Below are 26803 nucleotides of genomic sequence, written 5' to 3' on the forward strand. Positions count from 1 at the left end.
CTCCTGAGTCCCTCCTGGGACTACAGGCGCCCACCACAATGCCTGGCTATTTTTTTGTTGTTATTGTTGCAGTTGTCATTATTGTTTTAGCTGGCCTAGGCTGGGTTCGAACCCACCACCCTCAGTGTATGTGGCCGGTGCCCTACCCACTGAGCTACGGGTGCTGCCCATAGTACCCCATTCTTAAAAGCAGTGCCATGGACCTTGTGGAGGATCCCTCAAAAACTAGTGCCTGCCACCTTGCCTGGTCTCATCCTTGGGTACCCCAACATGGGCCAAGTTTAGGGTAATTCTCCAAGTTCACTAGTCCTTCCTCACTGCCAAGTCTCTGTAAATGCAGTTTCTTCTTCTGACCTCCTCAACCCTTTCCACCTCAGCTCGTCTACCTGGTGACCTCCTGTCCATCCTCCACGTTGCAGTGGAAGAATTACAGGCTCTCTGCAGCCCTTTGGGCCCTCCCACTGCTCCCTGGGTGGCTTTCAGAACTGCTTCCTCCATCTGGAACCCGTTCCCTGTCATGGCAGCACTTGGAAGTTTCTTCCTTGCTCACCTTTTGCTGTCACCCCCCTCTCTCACTAGCTTCTGAGCAGCTCAGGCCTGGCTATCTTGTATTCTGTTCCAAACATGGTGCCTGGTACCCAGCTGCTCCCTAAATGTCTGCAGGAGTAGATGAAAATGCAGCCAGGACCCGGTGGTTTATTATAATGTCTGGATTTCTTTACTTCCCTTCTTAAGTTACCATGGAGAGTAGATCAATGTTAAACAGGGAAAGTTGGAAGAAATAACTGTATTTATGAAAAGGCATGTTGAGTTCTATTTGCAAACTATTATGCTGTAGGAAAAGGTCCCTTTTGAAGGGGGTGTTTGCCTGGAGGTATAAAAATTAGAGAGTTGCAATCTGCATTTTATTGAAACACAAAATTTAAGAATCAATAGGAAAGCAAATTTAAATTCTAAATTAGGAAAAAACAATGCTTCTCTTTAAAGGAAAATTGATTCCGTCTGACACACTTGTGGTTTTCTTTCCTTTTCTGATCATAACATCTCCCTTTTCACCTTTGCTTAAGCAATAAAGAGGCGAGAGTTAGCTGGGGAGAGGGGGAAGGAGAGGGCAGGGGAACAGGGCTCTGGGCTAGCTGTAGTTGTCAAATTTTTCAGGCTGAAGAACAATTTTGTGTACAGACACCAAGTCCCAGCCTAGCAGAGTTATGATGGAGCAAGTCCGGGCCTGGCCCTGGCCAGGAATCCATGTTCCCTGTAAATGCTGCAGGTGTGTCTGCTGTGGCCTGTGGGGGCCACATTCAGAGAAACACAGAGGGACCAATATAAATGCTCCTTTTAAAGCACCTTAGCTGCACTCACTAGGTAAACCAGTCTCTTAGGACTCAGGACTGCAAGAAGCTACTGGTGGATGAAAGCACTATCTGTCTGTCAGTCTGTCAGGGTTTGATCCCAATTGCCACTCAGGTGCAGACTGAGGACCAGCTGCCTCAGCCTCACCTGGGAGCTAGTGAGCAGGTGCGGGCCAGGCCGATGTGCCTGGTCTCTTGGCCCCACTTTAAGTAACAAGGCTGGAAAAAAAGTGGGCCACACTAACAGCTGGAAAGGTTTTAATTCTAAGTTTAAAAAGACTTTGGGTGAGTTAATTTTATTTATTTGTAAGACAAAAATCAGATTTAAATTTAGCAAGGGGGGAGAAATTGTGTTTAAGCATTTGTTTTTCTAATTCCTCTAAATTGTACAATGTGTTTAAATTTAATATTAATAGGGCACTAATGGCACTTTGTTATTTATCTATATAGCGTTCTAATACTATGAAATGAACATATTAATGCTCATTGAAGAAAAACTAGGAAGCACAGGGATTGATAAAGCAGAATAAATCATATATATTCCTTCTATGCAGAGATGCCATTGCTAACTTTTTCTTGAATTTTCTGTCAGTATTTTATTTATGAGGTCAGACAACTAAGTGAGTGAACTCGTTCTAGAAAAAGTGCTACAAACCTCGTTGCTGGTATCACTACAGTCCCCTTCAAAGTACTCCCCGTGGGAAGCTATGCACTGATACGGGTGCCTAGTCCACCCGTCAAAGCCACTTGGGGACTCTTTTTCTGAAATGGCCATCAGAGCTGTCGTCATCGTCAGATGAAGGTCTGACAATTAAATTCATGAACTCATCCTAGAAAAAGTGCTACACGCCTCATTGCTGAGTATCCCTAGTCACCAGATGGCCAGGGGGAGTGCTTTGAAGGTGACCACAGTGATATTCAGTGATGAGACATGTAGCACTTTTGCTGGGATGAGTTCTTGAACTTAATTGTCTGACCTCTATGTGCAGCTATGTGTGTGTGTGTGAGTGTAATATATAATATATCATGCAGTATATAATACATAAGTATAATGCCGAATACGTGCATTGGGAATGAACAGATTTTGGAGGATGCTGGAAAATATTAATAGTGTTTTGAAGAATAGCTGCTAAATGGGGTTGAAAGTCCCCAGGGGGTGGCTCTGGGATCACTCACCTGTCCAATGTCCAGGGCTGGGTTTATGCTAAACGCAGCATCTATGAAGATGTCGGTCCTAAGGAGCTGCACCAAGAGAAAATACAGAGTGTAAAATGATATTCATTTAAAGCAGAGTTTTACTAAAATCGTGGATCTGTCCCTGATTCTTCCCCTGGGAGGATCAAGTTGATCGCTGTTCAGAGGGTTTGCGTTTACACTGTGAAGGTGGTGAATACAGTGTCACTCCTTACCTTATGAGCCCCAGTGAGACAGTCGACTTCAACCTCAGAACAGGACGCGCCATAGACAAAATACGGATAAGCGTCGCCTTCCTCTTTCTCCCAGTCCATATTGGTCTGGTAGCCTCTGAGAAGGGAAGTCAAGTGCGGGAGGAAAAGACACTTTCCTCACCAGGGGTTGGATCACCCCTCTAGCACCCCCTGTGCAGAAGGCCCCCGGCAGGGGCTGCAGGCAGCATCTCCACCCTGTGGCTGGAGGCCTTCCTCCCCCTTCTCCCTCGAGGGGACCATGTGGTCAGGCTACAAGTTACCACAGCAGACAGGGGAGGAGATCCACTGGTGGTGGACCCCTACCCTCCAGTACACGGTTGGTGGGAAGGGTCCAGGTGTGTGTGGACAGCTGTGGTCCCGCAGCTGCTGCCCCATGGAGCCTCTGGATCGTCCTTGTGCCTGGCCCTCTCCAGATCTCCTTCCCCAGCCCACAACCCCATGACTAAAGGGTTATCCCTAGGCCCCACAGAGCTCTGGCTCTCTGCTGACACCTGTGCAGGCTGATGAGCACACACCGTCACTGCCCAAGTGGAATTTAAGCCAAAATAAAAATGTCCCTTACTTGAAATATCCAGTAGCCGAGAGACTGATGGAGTCTTCAAAGGCTTTTGTAATCTGGAAGAGATGATGAGTTACAAAGAGATATAAATTAGGGCAAGTAATGAAAAACGCCTTCCACGCTGGGCATGCCTCCTCTGTGTGCCCCAGGCTCTGCACACACAGTTTCCTAAGGGAGACTCAGGCCTGGTTACAAGCTGTAGGTTATGCTTTTCAAGGCAGGTGCTCAAGGGCAGCTGCTAGCTCTGCTCTGGGACTCTTTGTTTTAGGGGGTTCCTCAGTGTAAAGTTTCTTACTTTCCCCCCTTTGGGGCATGTTAAGTTAGGGAGAGGGTTATGTGTATATGTATTTCTTTCCCACTTTGCTCTCAAATCATTTGGCTATCTGGAATATATGATTATGTCAGCTCCCCTGCTAGGGTAAACTGGGTTGGGTGGAAATAATAATAAAAATGGTGATACTAATAGTCATTATGAAAAATAGAGTAATCCTTTGATCTTAGGAGTACTATTTTCTCCATGGTGTAGGTGAGGCCCTGAGGCACTGAGGGGGTTTGAACATTTGTGTCTCTCTCAATATGCATGTGTTGAAATCCTACCGCCCCATGTGATGGTATGAGGAGACGGGGCCTTTGGAAGGTGATTAGGTCATTAGCGCAGATCCTGCCTAAGTGAGATTAGTGCCCTTATAAAAGAGGCCCCAGAGAGAGCTGCCTTGTCCCTTCCGCGAGTGAGGATGCAGCCAGGAGGCACCATCCATGAGCCAGGAAACAGGTCCTCACCAGACACCAAACCTGCGAGTGCCTTGATCTTGGACCTCCCACCTCCAGAACTGTGAGAAAGAAATTTCTGTTGTTTATAAGCCACCCAGTCTATGGTACTTTGTTATAGTAACCCAGGGACTAAGATGGAGTGAGTGACAGGCCACTGGTGACGTTACAGAGACAGCAGCCCTGGGTGTGTCTTGCTTTAGAGCCCAAACTGCTGTCATACTTGGTGAGGAATTAGGCACTGACATAAAGCCAGGTTTTAACGAACTCAGGCCTCACTTTTACTCTTTTGGAAAAGTCAATGTAAATGTAAGAAATGCTTTGTTCCTGGAATGGGCATCACCCATCAGCCGGGCACCTGGGACCGCTTCCCATCTGGATGTAGTTGCCTTTTCCTGGTAGGGATAAGGAGAACACTCACCCAGTCCTCCCATTTTCCTTTAGGGTTTTTCCTGATGATGGGATGAAGACGGGTCATAAGAATTTGGCAGGCATTCTAAAGATAAATATTTGAAATAATGTCAGAAAGAAAAGGCACAGGGAATAGCAGAATGTTAACTACTAACGTCCATTCACACGCAAACCATCCGTGGTGTGAACCTGCCTCCTAGCCTTCCAGGCAGGGCTTGTTAAACTGGGACTCTCTTCAAAGGGAAAAATATTCTACGGATTCAGCAGTGTAGACCTAAAATTAGTTTTATTATAATGTTTAAAAATATGCGAACATAAAGCTAGCTAGAGTTGCTTTAGAGTTATAGCCCTTCTAAATATACAGCAAACACAAAATGACAGAGCATGCCCTCCATCTACATGCCAATGAAACTCAAATAACAACATGAATCCAGTAGATTGATGATGCTTTCTGAAGCAAAATGCTGCCTGGAATGTGGAGAAAGTATTGCTTGCTGTGGCACAGGTACTTTTGAGTGGGGCATGCCTATCGCGTACTAGGTGATAGATGGATTCTCTCCCCACTCTCCTTATTCAAATTGCCTCTAGATTTACATTGGCATTCTGTACCTTGCCATCATCTCTGCTCTTCACTGGAAAGGAAAACATCTTTTATGGATGAAGTTCATCTCTGCTCTTTTCTTGTTGTTTTGCCGCAGAGTACACTGTTGGTCCCAAAGGTGGGCAGAGATCTTATGGAATATTCTAGTTATAAAGCAGCCATTCTGATGATCCAGAATACAACTGTACTTATTTTTTTTTTTTAAAGATTATTGTTAAAGTGAAAATAAGTTACTGAGGTAAAATCTTGGACTCCTGAGATTACAGCTGCTCACCCCTGAGTATCAGTGAACCCCAGCTTGGCTTCCATTCTTTTCTTATTTTGAGACAGAGCCTCAAGGTATCCCCCTGGGTAGAGTGCTGTGGCATCACAGCTCACAGCAACCTCCAACTCCTGGGCTCAAGCGATTCTCCTGCCTCTGCCTCCCAAGTAGCTGGGACCACAGGCGCCCACCACAACGCCTGGCTATTTTTTGGTTGCAGCCGTCATTGTTGTTTGGCGGACTGAGCTGGATTCGAACATGCCAGCTCAGGTGTATGTGGCTGGTGCCTTAGCCGTTTGATCCACAGGCACCGAGCTGGCTTCCACTCTTAGTACAAAGACAAACCCATCTGTATCTCTGCCCTTACGTATTCATTTCAGCCTCAGAACACCCTACATGCCCCCTCCTGGTTTCTCTTCTTTCTTTTCTACGGACCTCTTTTTTAGAATGGTCTGTGGGTTTTTTGTGTTAGGGAAATCCCTGTTTTCCTAGCTCTCTGTGCTGGTCCATTCAGTTTCAATCACTGACCTCATTAGAAAAGAGTGCCTCAGGTAAGGCAAACTTAAGGCCTGGAGTCCCCACGCCTGTCCAGATATCAGACCTTCCCTTTGTCATGCCCTGACCCCCAGTTTCATGGTCTCCAATAATACAATTTTCCCTCTAAGAGAGTGAGAGACTGCAGTGAACATTTGTCCTTCTTTTGTGACCTTCATAAGGCCTTTCTTTTCTTTTCTTTTCTTTTCTTTTTTAATAGGCCAAAATATTTATTTGCCTAAAACAAAAAACCCCAGAAGTTTCTTTAGTTACAGTTTTGGGCAGTGAGTAAAAGTCACAATAAAAAACAATAAGCCCCGAACTTCTGTAGCAGCTTTGATTTTTTTCCCTAAAACAAAACAAACAAACAAAAAACCAAGAGTGCATTTTCCTCCAGAGGTTGATTTAAATGGGATATGCATCCGGTTTTTCCTAAAGTGCCAAAGCTCACACAATTTCCACAACTTTAGATCAAGGGACTGAAGAATCCATCAAGTTAAATACTCAAGGTCATCTCAAATCCCGAGGAGTCCTGCTTTCTGTGACAGGGAAGAATTCTGCTAGCAAATAGTTAAATTGAAATCCAGGTAAAAATGCTCTTAATCTTCACCTTTGGGTTCTTCTTTGTAAAAATTTGTTTTAATAATTCCTAGATAAACTTCATTCACTCATTTTCTATTCTACTTTCTGTGTTTTTCTTTGTGGCATCTGTCTTCTTTTCTTTCCACAAATTCAGTTTGTGGACGTCTAGAGTATAAATCTGGCGTGCCATGTGGGCTCCCACAGTGAGCAGAGCAGGGTTGGAGGGAGCAGCCTGGCTTAGCGCCCCTAGCATGGCAGCGCTGAAGCCACTGAGCCACTGCTTGGTGTTTTCACGGAACCGCAGTGCCTGGACTTAAGAGCAATCAGAGCGTCATCTCTTTTGTCCTGATGGGCAGGAACAGTATCATATGTTAGTGTCCACATAACTCCAGAAAAAGACAGAGGCAGGGGAACAGATGGATCACAGGAACCCTCTACAGCAGACCATCCAAGCAATGCTTCCCAGTTAAATGTCAACCCCAAGGCTAATCAAGCCCAGTATCTAATTCTTTTCTTTTCTTTCCTTTCTTTTCTTTCTTTCTTTCTTGACAGAGTCTCAAGCTGTCACCCTGGGTAGAATGCCATGGTGTCATCATAGCTCACAGTAAGCTCCAACTCTTGGGCTTAAGCTATCCTCTTGCCTCCGTTTTTCTATTTTTAGTAGAGATAGTCTTGCTCTTGCTCAGGCTGGTCCTGAATTCCTGAGCTCAGGCAATCCACCCACCTTGGCCTGTCAGAGTGCTAGGATTACAGGCGTGAGCTACCACACCTGGCCTGCAATTCTTTTCATTAGTGGGTAGGTGATGGCAAGAAGTAAGAAGGCTGCTCCCAGAGCTATACCATAGTAATGCAGATACAGAAGAACACCCAGTGCCAAGGCCAGTTGTCCTCCAAGAAAAACAAAGGATTGAAGAGTTGAAATGTCTCCAGCAGCTATTGGGCAATTTGCTGTTCTTGTAACCTTTTTATCATATTCCCAGTCCCACATGTCGTTAACAGTACAGCCTGCTCCGTGCATCAGAATAGCTCTGGTGCCAAAGAGGGACAGCGTGTACCAGTCTGAGACACAGCTAGGTGAGCTGCCAAAAAAATGATCCAGGCACATGGTAGACTGAGCAGCCAGGTTCCAACGGGCTTGGCCAATCGCATGAGGCTCAGGTAGGGCTGCAGAGGCAGGGGCACACAGTCCACCACCACCGCTGCCAACAGGCTGAGGGGCACCTGCATGGCTCCGGCCAGGCTGGGGGCTGCCGCCCACCACCCCAAGCTTGCACCACAGCTTGAGGGCCACACACACATCTCCCACCCCACCAACACAGAACACCTTTCTTCAGGGAATTCTCTCACCCTGTATTTTTTAGTAGGATCGCCTCCCCCGTTAAAGCTCCAAATGCCAGAAAGAATTTCCCCAGCTTCCTTTGCAATGTAGAAAATTTTACAGTATACAAAAGTGGAGAGAATAGTACAATAAGCCCCCTCCTGTCTTTTATCCAGTTTCAACAATGGTCATTTGCACCCCAATCTCCCCACCCAGCTTTCTTTATTACCTCCTCTTTTACCTCACTCTGTGGCTACCTTGACCTTGGCCCAGCCTTCCCTGGCCTTCCCTGCCCTCGGGGTGGGACTGAGCCAGGTCACAAGTTGTTAAAACCATAGGAGAGGCTCTGTCCATATCAAAGATGCCCCAGCACTCTCTGAGGTGCTTAGAATGGCATCGTGGGGAGGGAATCAGATGCAACATGGCCAGATCGTGGTGACAATGACCAAGTAAGATGCTTTCTGCTTTTACATTTATGACCTTCCATCCTGTGACTTTATAAAATGTAGGCCAGGAAGGTGGAGGGAAGTGGGTGAAGGTAAAGAGTGGGAGAAGCCCCTGCAGACCCCTTCCCACCTCCAGGCCTCGCCGAGAAGTAGCAGAGACAATGCAGTCTGAAGTACATGTCAGAATTTTGGACTGAACATTTTAATTATTGAAATGAGATGGTTTCTGTGAGAAAGATTGGTCAATGGGATTTGAATGGTCTTAGGGTAATGATAAAACTATAGGTAGATTTTATTCAGGGGGAGGGAAGAAGCCCACAGAGGAACCTGGAGCCATGGGTGGGGAAGAGTTGTTTCCTGCCACCTCCAGTAGGAGCTTCTCTTTCGATAACACCTTGATACCTCTGTATATCGTCTGCCTGAATGGGAGGTGGATGGGATCAGGCTCTTTGGGTTTTGTTCTGTTTCATTTATTACCACACTCCTAATGCGTAGGACAGAATCTGGGATAGCGTAGGCTTCAGTAAGTGTTTGTTAAATCAATGTTGAATCGATAAAGTACGTGTGAAGTCACACAAATTTATGACTTTTCGAATGACTCTTCATCGAAAATCATGAAAATATGAAAATCTTTCTAAAAATACTTTCATTTCCTCATTTTTTATTATTTTTTGGTGATCTTACCTTATCTAAGCCTGAGACTGTCTAGCTGTGTATTAAGTGTCTCCTTGCAACCTGCTTGCAAGGCAATTAGCGTCTGGATGAAAGGCAACAAATGGACTCAATCATTTATAGGTTTTATCAAAATGAGAATTTTTCAGAGTGCTTTTCTGGGGCACTTGTTCCACAGGCTGTTAAGAGGTATTATATTAGCTAAAACTGTTTTATAGTTAAATAAACTTGGAAAAACCAGAGTGAAACTATTTGGTTTCTTTAGTGCAGGGTTTTCCAGAGACTTTCGTTTGCTAAGATGTCTTCTAAGCCTCTATGAACGGAATGTGGTAACGATGCATATTTTCCAAGTGGTTGACTGCTGAGTCCTTTTTCCCCCACTGACAGTTTCATGGGACTACTCTTCCCAGGAGTGTTCTCTGGGGAACCATGTGTCATACAGTACATGGGCATGTTTGACAGGCTGAAAGTGTCTCTTGCCATCCAGGGGCTTGTCAGTTTGTGGAAATGGTGTTCATGGGTGGTAAAAGACCAGTTAGTAGTTTTTTAGAGGTTGAGGGGTAGAGAAAGAGGTAGTGGTTGTGGCCTTCTTGCATGTCTTTGTGACCCACATGATGCTTCTATGAGGTGGCTGGTATTTGCACCCCTAGTTTCACAGAAGAGGAAAGGGATTCCTAGAGAGGTTAACTGCCTGGCTCAAGCCCTTTGTGCAGTGAGAATGGGACTACCCTGCACTGCTCTGATGTGCTGGGATGAGAGAAGGGAGAGATTTTCTTACCTAAAGTTTTCACATGCAACAGAACATTAATTATGAAAAACAGCCCAGTGCAACAGAAAGAATACCAACTGGGAGCCCCAGAAAACTTGACTTGGAGCCTTGGCTCTGCCAGTAATTAGCCAAATGGCTTAGAACTTGACCTTTCTTGGTCTCAGTTTCATCGTCTATAAGACAAGGAATGGGACAAGGTCCATTGTCCCATTGGACTGTATTGTCACTGGGTGACTGAGAAATAAAAGAAAAATCACCTGCACGGCCTTTCCGTTGATGTCTGTCCCCATTGATGCTGCTGTGAAGACAGCGTTGGGCACTGTGGTGGTGCTCGTTTCAGACAGGTGTATGTAGGACTGGGGGATGTTGAGTTCTCGACTAGCCACCTGTCAGGAGCAGAAGAAAAGTATTTATTTCATGGACTTTAAGCGCCTCCCCTCCAAATCAAAAAACCTTTGTATTCTTTTTAGAATTGAATATAGACCTGGCTATTTTCCTGCACAGACAAACATTTAAGCTAGCATCCCGAGTTTGTAGGCAGATTGATGCATTTGAAATTTCTAAATGGCACTATTGGGTGGTGCCTATGGCTCAGTAGGGCGCTGGCCCCATATACCAAGGGTGGTGGGTTCAAAACCAGCCCTGGTCAAACTGCAACAAAAAATAGCCAGGCATTGTGGTGGGTGCCTGTAGTCCCAGCTGCTTGGGAGGTTGAGGCCAGAGAATCGTCTAAGCCCAAACGCTGGAGGTTGGTGTGAGCTGTGATGCCACCATACTCTACCGAGGATGACAAAATGAGAGAGGAAAAAAAAAAAAGAAAATTTAAAATGGCACTATTAAGACATACTTTTCAGATACAGGTTGAAAGAGAGGCACTTCGACGGGCAGAGATCTCAGACCACTGAGGCTTGTATGAAAGGTCTTTATAGGGGGGGGGAGGGAGGCTGCAGAGCAGCACCAAGGAGGAGAGAAAAGAGGAGAGAGAGATAAGGAGAGAGTGGGGAAGAGAAGAGAGAGAGAGTAGAGAAGAGCAAGGAGAAAGACGGGGGTGGGGGGGAGGTGAGAGAGAGAGAGAGAGAGCAGAGAAGGAAGGCAGAGTGAGGCGGGAGAGAGAGAGAAAGAAGGCGGGGGAACATATTATATAGGGGAGTTTTAGAATGGTGACAGGCTGGTGGGATAACCAATAAGGAGTTATTCCTCCAGCAGAAAGAGCCATTAGGGGCGGGCAGCAGGAAATTGGAACAGGGGCTGTAACTTTAAGGGTAGGAAGGGGTTTCCTGAGGCAATAACCTTTGGTGGCCAACCAAAGTGTCTTTTTATGCTTTCTTTTATATCAGTGTCATGGAAACCATGTAGCAGGATGGTCACTCTGGGGCATCTAGTTTAGTAGGACAGGTGCAGACAAGAGTGAGATTATGATCTTAGTTTTACCTTCATCTTTTTCTCATGGTTTATGGATAATGTAACAGATTATGCTTACTTTGTGGGATATTTAGTAGACATAAGGATTTTGCTGGGGAGGAAAAAAATACGTTTAAAGAAGGCCCTGTGGATTTTTGTGCTTTTCCAATTCTGACTGCTTATTAAGTACTATTTAATAATATTTTTTCCTTAGACTAAGTATATTCTGACGATCTGTCATTGGGAGAGAATATTTGTTTCTCATGCACATTTCTGATTCAAACATCATATTCAACAAATTCTTAGGGAAAATTTCCTGTTGTAGTAATTTTTTGCTATTTCCATAACATTAGAAACACTTCTTTGAATTAGCACACATAATGGCCAGTCATGTGAAGTTCCTTAGTAGATTGAAAATTCTAAGAATGTAGTTTTTCATTGTATTAAATGCATTCATTTATAATAGAGGATTTGAATGAACAAAGGATTGCTTTGAACAATTGTCACTGAGAAATAAAAATAAAATCCCCATCCCCATCCCAACTGACTAAAGGGAACCCCCTCTTGGCCAAAGGGACCCCAGAGAAACGTTAAAAACTGAGTTCCTGGCCATGATGGAGTGGGAGGTAGGACATGCCTCATTATACCCCCTCCCTCACTAACTGCCTATAGACTTTCTTTTCTAAGGGTTAAACAGAAACTAGACCTTTCCAAAGACTTGCTGCACTACTGATTTCAACCAACCACCTGATGCTGCAGCTGGAGTCCCCTCCCTTTTTGCAGTTTTGACACAATTGACTAGCATTCCTTCTTGAAACCATGAACCCACGGAGGCTCTAGCTGGTTTATGGAGGCTGCACACAGGTTTCCTCTGTGCCCACTCATTCACCTTTTGAGGTATAGAACCTGATTTTAATGAATTTAAATATTCATTAAATTCTTGCCCCCCCCAAAATGAGCATGGGACGTTATGTACATATTTGCTTACTATGCAAGCGTGCACCCCCCCCTTTTGTGAATATACACAGCTCCTCCTATAACATGTTGAATACGTATACTTACCCAAGCTGTTTAGCATAAATTCCTGACTCCCCCTTCCTCCTTCAAAGTGTCTGCTTTCAGTTTGTGCCAGAGGCTATGCTTCCCAGCCAGCCAGCCTGCAAGCTGTAACACTTCTTAGGAAATAAAACTCTGCACTCCAAATTTGTGGATTTCATGATTTTAAGTCAACAGCATAAAGCTTAAACGAATTTTATCTTTGAAAATTCAAATAACATTTTTCAGAGGACCTAGGGACTTGGTTTTTGGGTGTGCAGGAGGAATAATATATCACATATATGATATATGTTATATAAACATAACACATTTCCTCAATCCTAATGTGGGAGCCAAACTAAGAATGTGGAAGCCAAACTAATTAACTCAAGTCACAAGTCAAACTACATCCTTTTTGTTGTTTATTCAGGACAATAGGCTGCCGCATACCAAAGACCTTATCATACCTAGGTGTTACAGCCCACATCCTGACTCCCTCCCCTTTGTCCCACTAGCCCCCTTGTGCACTCAGCCCACATCCTGACCCCCTCCTCTTTTTGCACTCGTCACTCTACTCACTCTACTCCGCACTCGCCCCACTTGCGACCTTTATCCCTTCCTTCTCATTCGCTCACCCGATACAAAGAAGACTCATCCCTGAGCCAATCAACCCTGAACACGACCACCCTGTACTTGTCAGTTTAGGACAGACATGGTTTACTTACCAATAAGGGAATGGGGTGGGATAGTCTAATGGGAGGGTAGAGGGAAAGGTATAAAGGAATTGTCTGAATAGTCTGTAAGGGCTGTTCCCACTTTTTCTTAAAGGGCAGCCCAGGCTCTGAGCTTGAATAAATAAAATCCCTCGTGCCTTTGCAGCGATGTTTGGCTTCTCAGTGGCGCTTGAATTGAGTCTGGGGGTTAACACTAACACCCATTTCCCTCACTCCTGCATTTTTGCCTTCCTGAAGACAAGATGAGTCCTACAATTGACTTGTGTGTTTAGTTTGATGGTATTTATCTTACTCAACAAGAAAATAGCTGTTAAGTTGACCGTAACATGCTGTGCTCACCTACATTGGAGAAGATGGACACTTATCTCACCTGAATCATCTTAGTGTATAGGCCTTGTCCTATTTCACAGCCACCATGGATCACCAGGACAGAGCCATCTAGATAGATGTGGACTAGAGCAGCTGCCTAGGGGGAAATAATTATAGTATTAGTTTGGAAACTGATGAAGCCAAATGTTGTTTAGAGTGTAGCCAAGGTTGCTGGATGAACAATTTTGGTTTAAGCCAATCTCTTGTTTTTTGTTCTAGAGAAGAAGGCTATTATTGATGGCTACAGACAACCTCTTGCAAGAAACCTGAGCCTTAGAAACCATCAATGTAGACAGCAGATGAATGTGCTCCTCTTCCCTTTCACCATGTCCTGCCTACTGGAGGCCTTGGGAGCTACCTCTCCACAGACCCAACCTATACAACATTTTATTATTCTTCCCTCCCTGGACATGGAAATTCATTTTAAAGCAAATGGAACCTATGTGAGTAAATTTCCAAGCATACCTCTCTTGGATACTTAGACAAACTGGAAGAATTTTGAGATGTTTGAATTGTTTCCAGGCACTGATCTTTTAGTATTATGATGTGGGAAGGGTCTGTACCCCACTCTGGAAGTTCTGATTCAGTGGCAGATGGGAGATGAAGCCCAAATACTCATTTTCAAACTCCCAGGCGATTTCAGTGATTGGCCAGGCTTGGGCTTCATCGACTCAGTCTAAATTCTTCACTTTGACTATGGGAGAATAGAAACCTAGAGGGGCGGAGACTCGGCCACACCAGATGCCTTATTTATAGGAAGTCAGAGTTTGAACCTACAGTCCTAACTTCAGTGTTCTTAGTGACCATGCCATACTGCCTCCTCAAACTTACTGCTGTTGTCCATCCTGAAGCTGGTTGTGCTAACTGAAGAATCTACAGAAGTGCCTGTAGCTCCAGGGAGTGGACTACAGGAGGGCGGAGGCTGGGCTATCCAGGGTGGTTCTGCAAGTTGCTGGTGGTTTTTGGAAAGCAATCCCTACCACATGGCCCTACTACCCAGGGCTCCTACCTCTAGATCAATGCTTGTGCCTGTGCATTAAGCATGCAAACCAACCAACTCATCTCTCCCAGTCTTCTCGGTGTGGCACTCTATTTACAGACTTATTAGGTCCTGTACGGGAACTTTTAAACTTTATATTTTCACCTCCTTGACAATCTAACAAGCATAATGCATGACCACACAGGAATAGTATTGCCATGTGCTTTCAGGTACCATGATAGATTTTATGGTGATGATTGTCTAGGCACCAGGTACGATTACTTTAACTAATGGAGCATATTTGAGGCAAGGGGCAAGGCAGTGAGTCATCACATCATCATAGACATCAAGGAGGCAGCAGCAGCCAGAACTACCATCATTTTGTAAGTGAGGATTTAGTTTTAGTAAAGCAACATCATTTACCACATTAAATTAATGCCATACTTTGAATACTACTGGCATTATAGTATTATTTTTACTTGATTTGCAAATTCATTTTTTTAATAAAGGCTTAAGAGCTAAAAGAAGCTTAGTCTTTATTGTGGTTATACACAATTAAATAACATTAAAATGAATAATTTAAGTAGGCTGGGTGCAGTGGCTCACATCTGTAATCCTAGCACTCTGGAAGGCAGAGGTATGTGGACTGCCTGACCTCAGGAGTTAGAGACCAGTCTGAGTACGAGTGAGACCCCACCTCTATTAAAATAGAAAAACTAGTCAGGTGTTGTGGCATGCAGCTGTAGTCCCAGCTACTTGGGAAGCTGAGGCATTAGAATTGCTTGAGCCAAGAGTTTGAAGTTACTGGGAGCTATGATAATGCCACAGCACTCAACCCAAGGTGACAGAGTGAGATTCTGTCTAAAAAAAAGTAAATAGACCAGGTGTGGTGGTTCACGCCTATAATTCTAGCCCTGTGGGAGACGCAGGTGGGCGGATTACTTGAGCTCAGGAGTTGGAGACCAGACTGAGCATAATTTAGACCCCATTTCTATTAGATGATAGGTTTTCTTTCTTTCTTTTTTTTTTTAATAGAGACCTCATTTCTATTAAACAGCCAGGTGTTGTGGTGGGTGCCTGCACTCCCTGCTACTCAAGAGGCTGAGGCAAAAGGATGACTTGAGCCCCAGAGTTTGAGGTGGCTGTGAGCTATGACGCTACAGCACTCTAGCCAGGGCGACAAAATGAGACTCTGTCTCAACAACAACAACAACAACAACAACTTAAGCAACTATCTAGAGTCCACAAGAATTTTCTCCTTCAAGGGCACCGTGTGTTATTCTGGCTTGAGAAGTATCACTCGGGGAAAAGACACCCACCTGCTCTCGGTAGTGCATTGCTCCCAGCTGTGCCCTCCCTCCTCTTTCCTTCTGACCTTGTCAGTGGCCTCTGAGGAAGAGTGTGGCACAGGAGATAATTTTGGTAAGAAACAGCTTGGTCACACCTTAGTCTCACCAGGAAGGGGACCTACATTCTTTCCTTTGACTGGGTGTCATTATGGGGACATTTCAGAAATTAAGGGGGATGGAAACAAAAAATAAATGACAGAATAAGACAGTACACCCCACAAGAAACTGGTTACAAAGAAACTGAAAAGGAGGCACAGGAGTCATTGAGCCTCAATATAGTAACACCAAGTCTCTGTGTGAATCCTACAGCTCTCCCTGTTCTCAGGCGTCTTTACAAGCTGTGTCTTCACACGACCCTGCTGCTTTCACTAAGACATTAGGGAAGAAAGAAAGGAAAGGAACCCTGTGGTTACCCCCTGGTTTTCTCATGGATTTGACATGTGACTCCATATCTCAATACCTCTGTTTGCGGCCCTGCTACTCCAGGCCAGAATCGCCTGAACTGGACTTTATTCTTTCATTATTATTATTATTTTATTTATTTTTATTTTTTGAAGACTGAGTCTTACTCTGTCATCCTGGGTAGAGTATGGTGGTGTCATAGCTCACAGCAACCTTGAACTCTGGGATGGGGGTGGGGGTGGGGGTGAGATGTCTTGCTCTGGCTCAGGCTGGTTTTGAACTCCTAAGCTCAAGCGATCCACCTGACTCGGCCTCCCAGAGTGCTGGGATTACAGGCGTGAGTTGCCACACCCTGCCTACACTTTACTCTTGATTGCCTTCTGGAGTTCCCGATGCGGTGAACTACCACGTCTGCTCTGACTTCTGTGATCCTCAGCTCTTGCCTAAACCCACTCTATTTCCTGCTAAAGCAAACAGCCCAGTTGCTTTGCTCCTTCCCAGAAGGAATCATCCCCATCTCCACATGATTGCCTTTTCTGGGCAGCCAGTCATTTGGAAAGGAGCTGTGGATGGGAAGAGACCTCTCCCAATCTCACCTGATTATAGTAGGCTGTGGGCATCCCAATGGTAAATTTCATGGGGACCACGGCAAGCCCCCTCTTCTTCCAGTAATTCTTTGTGTTAAATTCCTCTGCAGCCAGTTTCCTATCATAGAATGAAGATTTCTCCAGACATTCTTTCCAGCATCTTCGCAAGGGCTCTGGATTAAATGTCTTCTTGTAGGCTGTTTTGCTAATTCTCTTGTACATGTTTATTTCTCTAACCTGAAAGATGAGAAAATAAAATGGATTTTAGGGACAGATGCCTGTTCCATACATGAATCATGCATTTTTGCTATATGCCTGAAAGTCTTTCTAAAAAAAGAAATAACTATCTAAAATGGCTATAAAAATACAAGTGCAAATGTGCATGTATAAACATAATAATAACGACAGCAGAATCTACCACTGAATACTTCATATGCAATCAGTCTCTAGAAGGAGGGGTGTCCAGCGTGGGCTGCAGGTGGGCCACATGCTGGTTTTGGGAGCAATTTTTGCTTGTCTGTGGTGTCAGATGGGCTTTTTTTTTCCCCTCTTTTGCTAATCAGCTGTCGTTAGTGTTTCTGCATTTACTGTGTGGCCCAAGACAACTCTTATTTTTCTAACATGTAGTAGAAAAGAAAAAAGGTTGGCCACCCCTGCCTAGAGTGCACTATCTCAGCTTCATAACGACTCTGAGAAATAGTAGATCTCAACTATTATTAGTCCAGTCACAAGTTTGTTAGTAGTGAGACAAAATTCTCCAGATTCAAAATCCTTTTATTCTCACACAACATAGCTTTAGTCTCACCTGTTCTCAAAGTAGCTTCTCAAAGCCGTGAATTGTAGTAAAATGTTTGCACAAATGGCTCTCATCTTTCTGCTCTATCTATTCCCTTGTGGGAGTTTCTCACCGATTCTGGGATTGGCCATGTGTCTTGTTTAGGCCAATGAGACAATGCACATATGAGGCAGGTGGCCACTTGCCCTGTGCTCGTCCCTTAAGGGTGGGCATGTTCCTGCTGCTATTGGGAGCTCTGAAACCACCCCCCACCCCGACCCAGGCTAGCCTACTGGAGGAGAGGGGACCTGGGAGCAGCAATGGAGCTGAGCTATCAGGTTGAGCTGGCCCAGGCCAGATGAGCTACCCCGCTGACCCATAGAATCATAACAAATACTATCTATTGGTTTAAGACATTAAGTTTTGCCTTTGACTCACCACATGGCAAAGTCAACTGATACATAGTGATGTACTCTATTTCTTTGGTTTTTTTTTTTTTTTTTTTTAGCCTCAAGCTATCCCCCTGGGTAGGGGTAGAGTGCCATGGCATCACAGCTCACAGCAACCTCCAACTCCTGGGCTCAAGCGAGTCTCCTGCCTCAGCCTCCCAAGTAGCTGGGACTACAGGCGCCTGCCACAATGCTTGGCCATTTTTTGGTTGCAGCCATCATTGTTGTTTGGCGGGCCCAGGCTGGGGATCCGAACCCACCACCTTAGGTGTATGTGGCTGGCGTCTTAGCCACTTGAGCCACAGGCGCCGAGCCTATTTCTTTGAATCAACACAGAGGCTGACATAATGCGATATGTAGGTGCTCGAGATATAATGTAACCAATTCTCCCAGTGTCTTATTAGGGGTTCTGACTGCTTACCTCTTCAGGGAGTAAGTTACATTGAGATGCCACAGCAGTTATGTAAGCTTCCACTACCACCATACCCTGAGGGAAGCCAAACCCCCGAAAGGCTGTGTTGGATGGCAGATTGGTTTTGCAAGGCCTACCACAGCACCGGAAATTAGGGATACAATATGCATTTTCAGATTTCAGCACAATGAACTCCAGCACCTGCATGAGAGCAAAACAAAACAACTTCACAGCTGTCAGACATTCAAAACCAGTGCTCTGAATTTTATCTCTGACTTGAACCCTGCCCGGAATTTATGTGATGTATAAGACCAACATTCAGGCAGATGAAGTGTGGCACACACAGCTCAACTGGCAGCCTCTGGGAAAACCATGGTTCTTACCGTCTCAGATTCATCGAGAGTGCACCCGCCATTGATGTAATATTCAATATCAGCAGCTTTGATCACACCATTGTTCATGAAACCAATCTGCAAAGTGAGAACAGGTAAGGCTATTGTCTCGACAGTCCTCCTCTGCAACCAAATTGCGCTGGACACAAACGCCTCTGATCACGGTGGTCAATACTTATGTAGCTCATGCACATGGTTGGATATGCAGCTCCCCAAAGAACAGTAAGGATGGTGCCCGAGTTGAACATGATCCTAACAGAAATTTCTTAACTCTTTTTAGGCAGCATCTAAATATCATTTTCAAGTGGTGTGAAATGTAGTGGTTGTCTTTACTACTGGTTGGTTGACACTGGACAGTGTCCTAGGCAGTTTGCTGAACCTTTTGTCCTCACTCACTTTGTATCTCCCCAGGAGTGGGTGGCGGCCAGCAGTGATCAGCATGTCATCGCCTCGCTCCAGGATAAACCGGATGGGGCGGCCAGTCCTGTAGGAAGTGATTCTCTTAATACACTGGATGCTTCATAAAGCTGTGGAGACCTAGAGATGGGGAGAGGGACTGGAGATAATCCAGCCTATTGGTTTTAAGTGGGGCTCATAACATTCCTTAGACAGAATTTTGGAAATTTGTGGGGGATTAAAATTTTTCTTTAAAAATATTGCTATTGTTCTAGTTTAGTTGTGTCTGAGAATTTATATATTACAATGATATTATTTGGTTTTAAGTTATTTTCCTTTTTATTTCTTTATTACATTATATTAAGAAATTATATGATTATTTTGCAATTATGTGTATAATTATGATTTTCACTTGAGATAGCATTAAACTATTTGCCATAATGGGGGACATTGAAATATTTGCCTTAATGGGGGTGAGACTGAGAGGGTTGAGACTCAAGGCTCAGTCACCCTCATCCTTCCTTGTCTTCAGAATCTTTTTCTTTTCTTTTCTTTTTTTTCTTTTTTTGAGACAGAGCCTCAAGCTGTCCTCCTGGGCAGAGTGCCGTGGCATTACAGCTCACAGCAACCTCCAACTCCTGGGGCTCAAGCGAGTCTCCTGCCTCCGCCTCCCAAGTAGCTGGGACCACAGGCGCCCGCCACAACGCCCGGCTATTTTTTGGTTGCAGCCATCATTGTTGTTTGGCGGGTCCAGGCTGGGGATTCGAACCCGCCACCTTAGGTGTACGTGGCTGGCGCCTTAGCCGGTTGAGCTATAGGCGCCGAGCCCAGAATCTTTTTCATAAAACATCTCCAGTGCCTGCAAATAATTTCTTAATATAAAAAGGAAAATAACTTAGAACCAAATAATATTATTGTAACATAATATTACAAGCCTAGTTCTTATAGAACAACACTTTCTCATTGCTGGAAAGGGGCAATGAGCTAAGATGTTCATGGTTTTTCTTTTGTAGCAGTAGCTTGGAAGAAGTTAAGCTTGTCCTGAGTTTATCTTGGTGAACTTCAGTAGTGACGAGGTTCAGAAAATGTGTGGGTGTTCCAGTATTTGGATATTCTAACTGGATGACACAGAGGCTAAGGGAACATTCCTCAGACGGCAGCAGAACCCATAGTGTATTTCATAATAAAATGTGTGTCTTTGAAGATTGGGGTTTTAACCTTCCTTCTACTCGGCCAACCTGAGCTGAAATCTGGAGTGTGGGGCTGAAAGCACTCAGGTGGCATTAATGCTACGGGAACTGCCGTCACCGTGACTCTTACTTGTTGGCAGCCACAGCACTGACAGCTCCCAGCAGCGCAGGCTTGCTCACTTTGCCCCCAAATGCTCCTCCAGTTCTTTTCATGTGACAGGCAATTCTGCTCCTTGGGACATTTAAAGCCGCAGCCACAAATTCCTGTAAGAGTAAATCCCAGAGGCTACGTAAGTGCAATTTAGTAGTTTACTTTCTCATCTGCATAGTTAAAGAAACTTAGTGATTCAACAAATACTTACAGTTACAGAACTGTGCAGCCATCATTATAATCTAATTTTAAAATGTTTTCAGTATTCCCTAAAACAACTCTGCCTACTTTAAGCAATCTCTCCTTCTCTCTCTCCTAACTCCAGCCCTGGACAACTAATAATCGACTTTTTATCTTTACAGATTTGCTTCTTCTGGATATTTCATGGAAGGATAATTGTAAACCATGTGGTCTTTTGTTACTGGCTTTTTTCACATGGCACAATGTTTTTAAGGTTCATCCGTGTTGTAGCATGTATCAATATTCCATTCCTTTTCACGGCTAGATACTATTCAATTGTATGGTGATATCACGTTTTCTTTGCCCATTCTTCAGCTGATGGACATTGAGTTGCTTCCACTTTGGGCTCTAAGGAGTAACGTTGCTCAGTGTTATGCATAAGTTTTTTGTGGACACATGTGTTCTTCTCTCTTGGGTAAATACTTGGTTGTGGAATTGCTGGGTTATATGTTCAGATAACACCCTAAGAAATAGCCCAACTGTTTTCCAAAGGGGCTGTGCCATTTTTCATTCCCACCAGCAAAGTGGGAAGGCTCAGTTTCTCTATATTCTGGCCAATACTTGTCATTGTCTGTCTTTTTGATTATAGCCATTCTAGTGGGTGGGAAGTGATATCTCATTATGGTTTTGGTTTGCATTTCCCTAGTGCCAAATGGTGCTGAGCATCCGCTCACGTGCTCATTGGTCATTCATGTATCACCTTTGAGACACGTCTATCCAAATCCTTTCCTAGGGGGCTGCTTCTGATGCTGCCCCAGATGGGGGGGGGTGCTGTGGCAGGCTGTAGATATGCAGTGCCCTAGTTACACCTAGTTACTTACTGCTGTTGTGGAGCTGATTGGTTGTAACCCAGGAGTTGTTGGTCGTAGGTGCTGTTAGTGACTTTAGGACATACATATTACCCATTAGAACCCAGAGTCACAGGCTCCCTACCAAAAGGGACTTCAGAGGTAATCTTTACCATCTCCTTTAATTTACAGAAAAGGATATTGATGCCCAGTGACTTGTTGGAGATCACTCCAAGGCCGAGGGCAAAGCTCACATCTCCTTCTCTATCCATATCACAACTTTCAACTGTGTTGTGGCCACAGCCACATCCCTGCTCAGAATCAGTGCCCTCAGTCTTTCGTTTTGCCTTGCATGGCAGCTGGTGGCTTCCTGCTCCAAGGAGCCTCCCCCCACTTCAAGACCTCAAGGTGAGAGCTCACCTGTGTTCCACGTGGAGGCTCCCAGCTTTCCTCCTCAGTGAGGGTTGTCATCACTCCTCCCCCATATGGCTTTTGCAATATCTCCCTGTGCCTGGCTCTATTCTAGGACCAACAACTCTGTACTTTGGAAGAGGGAATATCAGAGCATTTTCTTCACCCCCCTGGGCATGGCAATGCCCTGTATCTTAACCACTAGCACAGGATTGGAATTTCCATACTACTTACTGAGCTGGGCTGAAAATGTCTTAGAGACACAATTGTTTTACAGATGTATCACCAGAACATGAGGACATTCATCTAGGACAGGAAGACAAATGATCCACCAAGGGAAATTTAAATATAACACTAAGGCATTGACTTCCCTGAGATTATAATATCAATTGTCATAAGGGAAAGATGAAACTCGTCCTATATTCTGGAAAGTAGCAAAATTTCCAGATCATTTTGTAAGGTCTGCTGTTGTAAAGACACATTTGCCCCATGTTCTTCCTTCTGTACTTTAGCTAAGTCAAGGGTACAGGGAGTTGGAGGCATAGGAGTGGGAGGAATCAAAAGACCCTCATAGAGCTGGGCCTGGGCCAGGGCCTCACATCACCTGGAGTCTCATTTTCCAAGGGTGCCTGTTACCTGCACATGGGTTGGAAACTGTGTTCCAAGATGTAACACCATTTCCTTATCTTCTTGTTTGGGCATAGCCAGGATACTTTGTGTTTCCATGTAAAAGTGTTCCTGTCCTTCCACGTGGACCTCACCTGGAAAGCATAAATACAGGGCAGTATTTATCATGTGTTCCAATGTGGGAGCTCTTGGCAGTATTTTGCTTATAGGGTGAGCTGCTTTAGCTTTTGGAGAGCTGGACCTTATCATTTGGTTAAACCACTTTTTCTAATCCACTCAGTGGCCAACCGGCTGAGTGACCTGGGTAATTCATGTCCTCTCTGTTGGCCTCAGTTTCCTCATCTGTGTAGGGGGGTGGCCGGGCTGTGCTGAACTTGAGAGCACAGACTGATCTGACTTATTATCCAGGTGTGGCCATCTGCTTGTTGCCGGAACAAGGAGTTGGTCAGTTTGCTGTCACTCAAGCCAACAGGAGAAGCAGATGAGGGATCAACAGTTTCACTTTTATTTACAGAAGAGCCAGTGGTTCTGGAGAGCAGCGGGGATGTCTTCCCAAAGGGTGCTCTCTTCCCTCTTTCCCTTCATTACTTTTTATTCTCACAGTAAAAGTAAACATCAGCAATGTTATTACATGGTCAGATTGACCCTCATAGGTTACAAAGTTACACAATATCTTCTTATCTTAAAGAGGTTATATCTTCAAAGAATTTTTATTCTAGACTAAATTTATAGTTAGTTAACACTTCACTGGGTGCACAGAGTGCCCTGGGTCCTTGACCGGTGCTGTGGAGTCCGGTCTCCCAACTTATCTACGACAATAGGCCTTGGAAGTGAAAACTAATCTCCAGACGTCAGCACGTGGGCTCGTCTGGTCTTGCCAGGGCCTGACCAGCAGTGCCCTGCATGAAACGGCTGTTCAGGTGAACAGTAGCTGGTGACATCCTTGCTCAGTGAGTTTGGCCAAGTTATTAAATCCCAGTTTGCTCAGCTGTAAAATGGGGGGAAATAATAATACAGAGCTCAATTAGGTGATGGTAAGAGTTATGAGTTACAGGGAGAATAAATAACTTGCTAAGTACATTACAGGTTCAAAATGGCAGAGCTGAGCTGTTCCCTAACCTAATACCAGCCTACTCTTACTGGTTCATGTGGGATTTTTGGCTTATTCAGTATATCCTTATCATTTTGTAAGGTATACCAATAGAGGAATTGGGCCTGAGTTTAGAGACCGGAAGACAATGTTTTTACTTTATCAGAAAGACTTCTGTGCTGTTAAATAAATGGATTGTTTGCTGGAGTCCAAGGATTATTTAAAATTATTTCTTGGGACAGTAAAATGTGATTCATGCGAAAGACCCCCTACCCCCACCAAAAATATGCTTACAGAATATATATACTGAGTTTAATGTAAACTCAAATTAATTTTTTTATTTTAAATTTATAACAGGAGAAAGGTTTTGTTTCAGATTTTTTAAACAAGAGAAAAAGGTTTATTTAATTTGCATATGGAGGGGAGGCTCACAGGAATAACTAAAAACCCCGAGGGCGTGGTCAGACCTGGAAGCTTACAGACCCTTTCAACAAAGCACAGTTAATTTGTGGAGAAGGGACCAGACAATGAAAAGGGTTCTGAGCTTCTAGAGGTGGTAAAATTGTAGGAAGATAAATATTTATGGGTGTTCTGCACTGATACGAGTCTAGAGTTGCTTCTGTTCTGTCCTTCCCGGTCGAAAGAAGACAGGAAAGGGAAGACCTTCACAAAGGGAAATCTGTGCCCCACTTTTGGGTAAATTAGGGGAGGGTTAGAGAGTTTTTATTTGTTTGTATTTTTAGTGTCCACTGTTTTTTGGTTGCCACAAGCTCTAAATAATCCTTATGCTAACATTGCATATTTTACACTCAAATTATTTACTTAACAATTGCCTAGTGTTTATAACAGGCTAAGTATTTTTCTAAGGCTTAGCACTTCACAATCAATTCGGCTAATCCTCAGAGCAACCCTATGAGGCATGTACTATTGTCTCCATGTTGCCAGATGGGGAATCTGAGACCTGGAAAGGTTGAGGAAACTGCCCAAGGTCACACAGATCCTAGCCTATGCAACCCAACTCCAGACTTCATGCTGTTAAATGAGTGTGTGAGAAAAAACCTGTTTCTCTTGTTTAAAAACAACTTATAAGAAACCACCTTTCTCCATGTTGGCACCCTCTGTGACTCCTAGTCATTCCTGCCCAAACTCTCTCCACATTTCAAATTTCCCACTTGTGCCAAAATTCTGAACTTCCACAATTGCCAAAATCCAAGATCTCAAATGTAAAAATCCAAAATGGCACCTTTTCAATCTGCTGCCCTCCAGGTAATAGTAACAATTACAAGAAGATGCACCGTGGCATTAGCAGCCACTGTTAATCCAAAAGGCCATTTCATGCAAGGCATGGCTGGTCAGTCCCTAAGAAGGCTGGGTGAGCCTGTGTGCCGGCATCTGGAGATTGTTTATTTATTTCCAAGGCCTACTGTTATAGATAACAGTAGTTGGGGACCTAGACTTCGTGGTACCTGTCAAGGATCCGGGGCACTTCGCATCCAGTGAAGGGTTAATGAGCTGTAAATTTACGCTTTAAAGATATAGCCACCTTGAAAGCAAGAGATATTTTGCCTTTGTAGTCTAAGGGGGATCTGTTTAACGTATACTATGCTGATTAATAACACTGCTATGTGTGCTTTTACTGTGAAGGTATAAAAATAACAAGAAGAAACGAGAGCAGAACAGAAGACATTGAAGAGATGTCCTCACTGTTCTCCCGAAGTCCTGGCTCTTCTGTAAGTAAAAGTGAAATGGTTGATCTCTCATCTGCTTCTCTGTTGAGTGGCTTGGGTGACAGGTGGACGGACTCCTGAGTCTGGCAGCAATGGTGCTTAGAGCAAGGGCTTTGGGGTCAGGCAGTGCTGGGCTCCATTCTTTTCTACTGCTAACTGGATATCAGACCCCCAGCCTTATGAACCCTATAAACTGTTATGAGTCTCAGTTTCCTCATTTTAAAAACGAAGCTACTAATATGTTCCTTGTCAGAGTTGTTCTGCTTGAATATTAAATAGTAAGCAGTAAAAACTTAGAAGCTTAAAATAGGTTTAAGAACAATAATAATCCCTTAGTGTTGTTATTAGGACTAAATAGTGTAATACATGTAAATGCTTAGCATGGCGTCTGCCTCAGTAAATACTTGATAAGTGTTAGCTGTATTATTATTATCAAATAATCTTTAGCCCAAATTTATAGATTATGTAAGATTTCATTTAATCGTTTAAATAAAATCCATTATAAATAATGCATGTTTGGTACGTGTAGCAGATACTCCCAGACTTCTGGGCATGTCTCCCGAGTTTACCGTTTGTATTTAACTACTCTTCTCAGGTCATGATTTGTTTTTATAATTGGGAGGCAGTCTACATTTTCTGCTTAAACAGAATGACGTTAGGAAACAAATATTCTCAAGGTCTCCCCTAGGTTTTAGCAAAAAATAAAAGCTTACAGCACTTGCCATTTCTATTATTTAGAAGCAGGTAATAGATCCTGTGAAAATTATTATATTACTTTCTCCTACCAAAGACCGATGGTGACTCTCTCAGTAAAGACAGCTGAGTTATCGACTTTGACCACGCATTAGAATTACCTGAGGAGCTTTTAAAAAAATATTAACGTGTTTAGCTTATAGTCCAAGATTCAGATTATAGTCTGGGGTGCGATCTAGGTATTACTATTTTAAAAAAATGATACCAATTGGGTCTTAGCCAGTGCACTAAGTCACAACACACCAAAAACCAAAACAAATGATAGTATCAAGGACTAGAAAACATAAATACACCTGTCATGATAAGATTATGTACGGAGAAAATTCAAGAGCATCTCCAAGACTATTAAAAGCCTTTCCAGGCTATGTTGGAAGACTCCAACACTGTTGTTGTTGTTGCATTTGGTTCCCTGCTCTGCTGGAGAAAAAGTGCAGGCACACCTTTCTTACAGGAGAAATCTCGTCTCTCAGCTTGTGAGCAATGCTGGAAACAGAAATCAAGAACGAGGGGAAGACCATCATCTTCTGACACCGAGAGAAAGCTAAGTGGGAGGACGCAGTGCATAATGCAAAATGAAGACGGCAACTAAGGTTTTGCGTGGTTTGCAGCAGAGAAAACAAGAAAGGGGAAGGAGAGAAACCATTTCCTACTGTGACACGTGCAAGAGGAAGCCTGGACTTCATCCTGGAGATTGCTCCAAGAAGTGTCACACTCAAGAAAATTATAAACAAAAATAAACAAAAACACTTTATTTTATGTAACCTAATATATAATAAAATCATCAGGATGGCACTGTGGCTCAAAAGCAGGGTGCCGGCCCCATT

General features: G+C 44.0%; 1 protein-coding gene and 1 pseudogene across 1 annotated transcript in view; both read right to left on the minus strand.

Annotated features, from left to right (window-relative positions):
- The window catches only part of AOX4 (aldehyde oxidase 4), a 71424-nt gene that overhangs the window by 3285 nt on the left and 41336 nt on the right, over positions 1–26803 (minus strand). The window contains exons 21-32 of the mRNA NM_001308455.1: positions 22419–22543; positions 20323–20456; positions 19003–19090; positions 18598–18684; positions 18224–18415; positions 16588–16815; positions 13263–13358; positions 9980–10108; positions 4549–4623; positions 3363–3415; positions 2762–2876; positions 2529–2594 (exon numbers count right to left, since the gene is read on the minus strand). Coding sequence (NP_001295384.1) covers positions 2529–2594; positions 2762–2876; positions 3363–3415; positions 4549–4623; positions 9980–10108; positions 13263–13358; positions 16588–16815; positions 18224–18415; positions 18598–18684; positions 19003–19090; positions 20323–20456; positions 22419–22543 — 1388 coding nt within the window. The remainder of the gene's footprint in view (positions 1–2528; positions 2595–2761; positions 2877–3362; positions 3416–4548; positions 4624–9979; positions 10109–13262; positions 13359–16587; positions 16816–18223; positions 18416–18597; positions 18685–19002; positions 19091–20322; positions 20457–22418; positions 22544–26803) is intronic.
- On the minus strand, positions 6600–9406 carry LOC105886520 (annotated as a pseudogene).

The sequence above is a fragment of the Otolemur garnettii genome, unplaced genomic scaffold, assembly GCF_000181295.1.
Source record: "Otolemur garnettii isolate 467f Iridium unplaced genomic scaffold, OtoGar3 scaffold00013, whole genome shotgun sequence".
NCBI classification, from domain to species: Eukaryota; Metazoa; Chordata; class Mammalia; order Primates; family Galagidae; genus Otolemur; species Otolemur garnettii.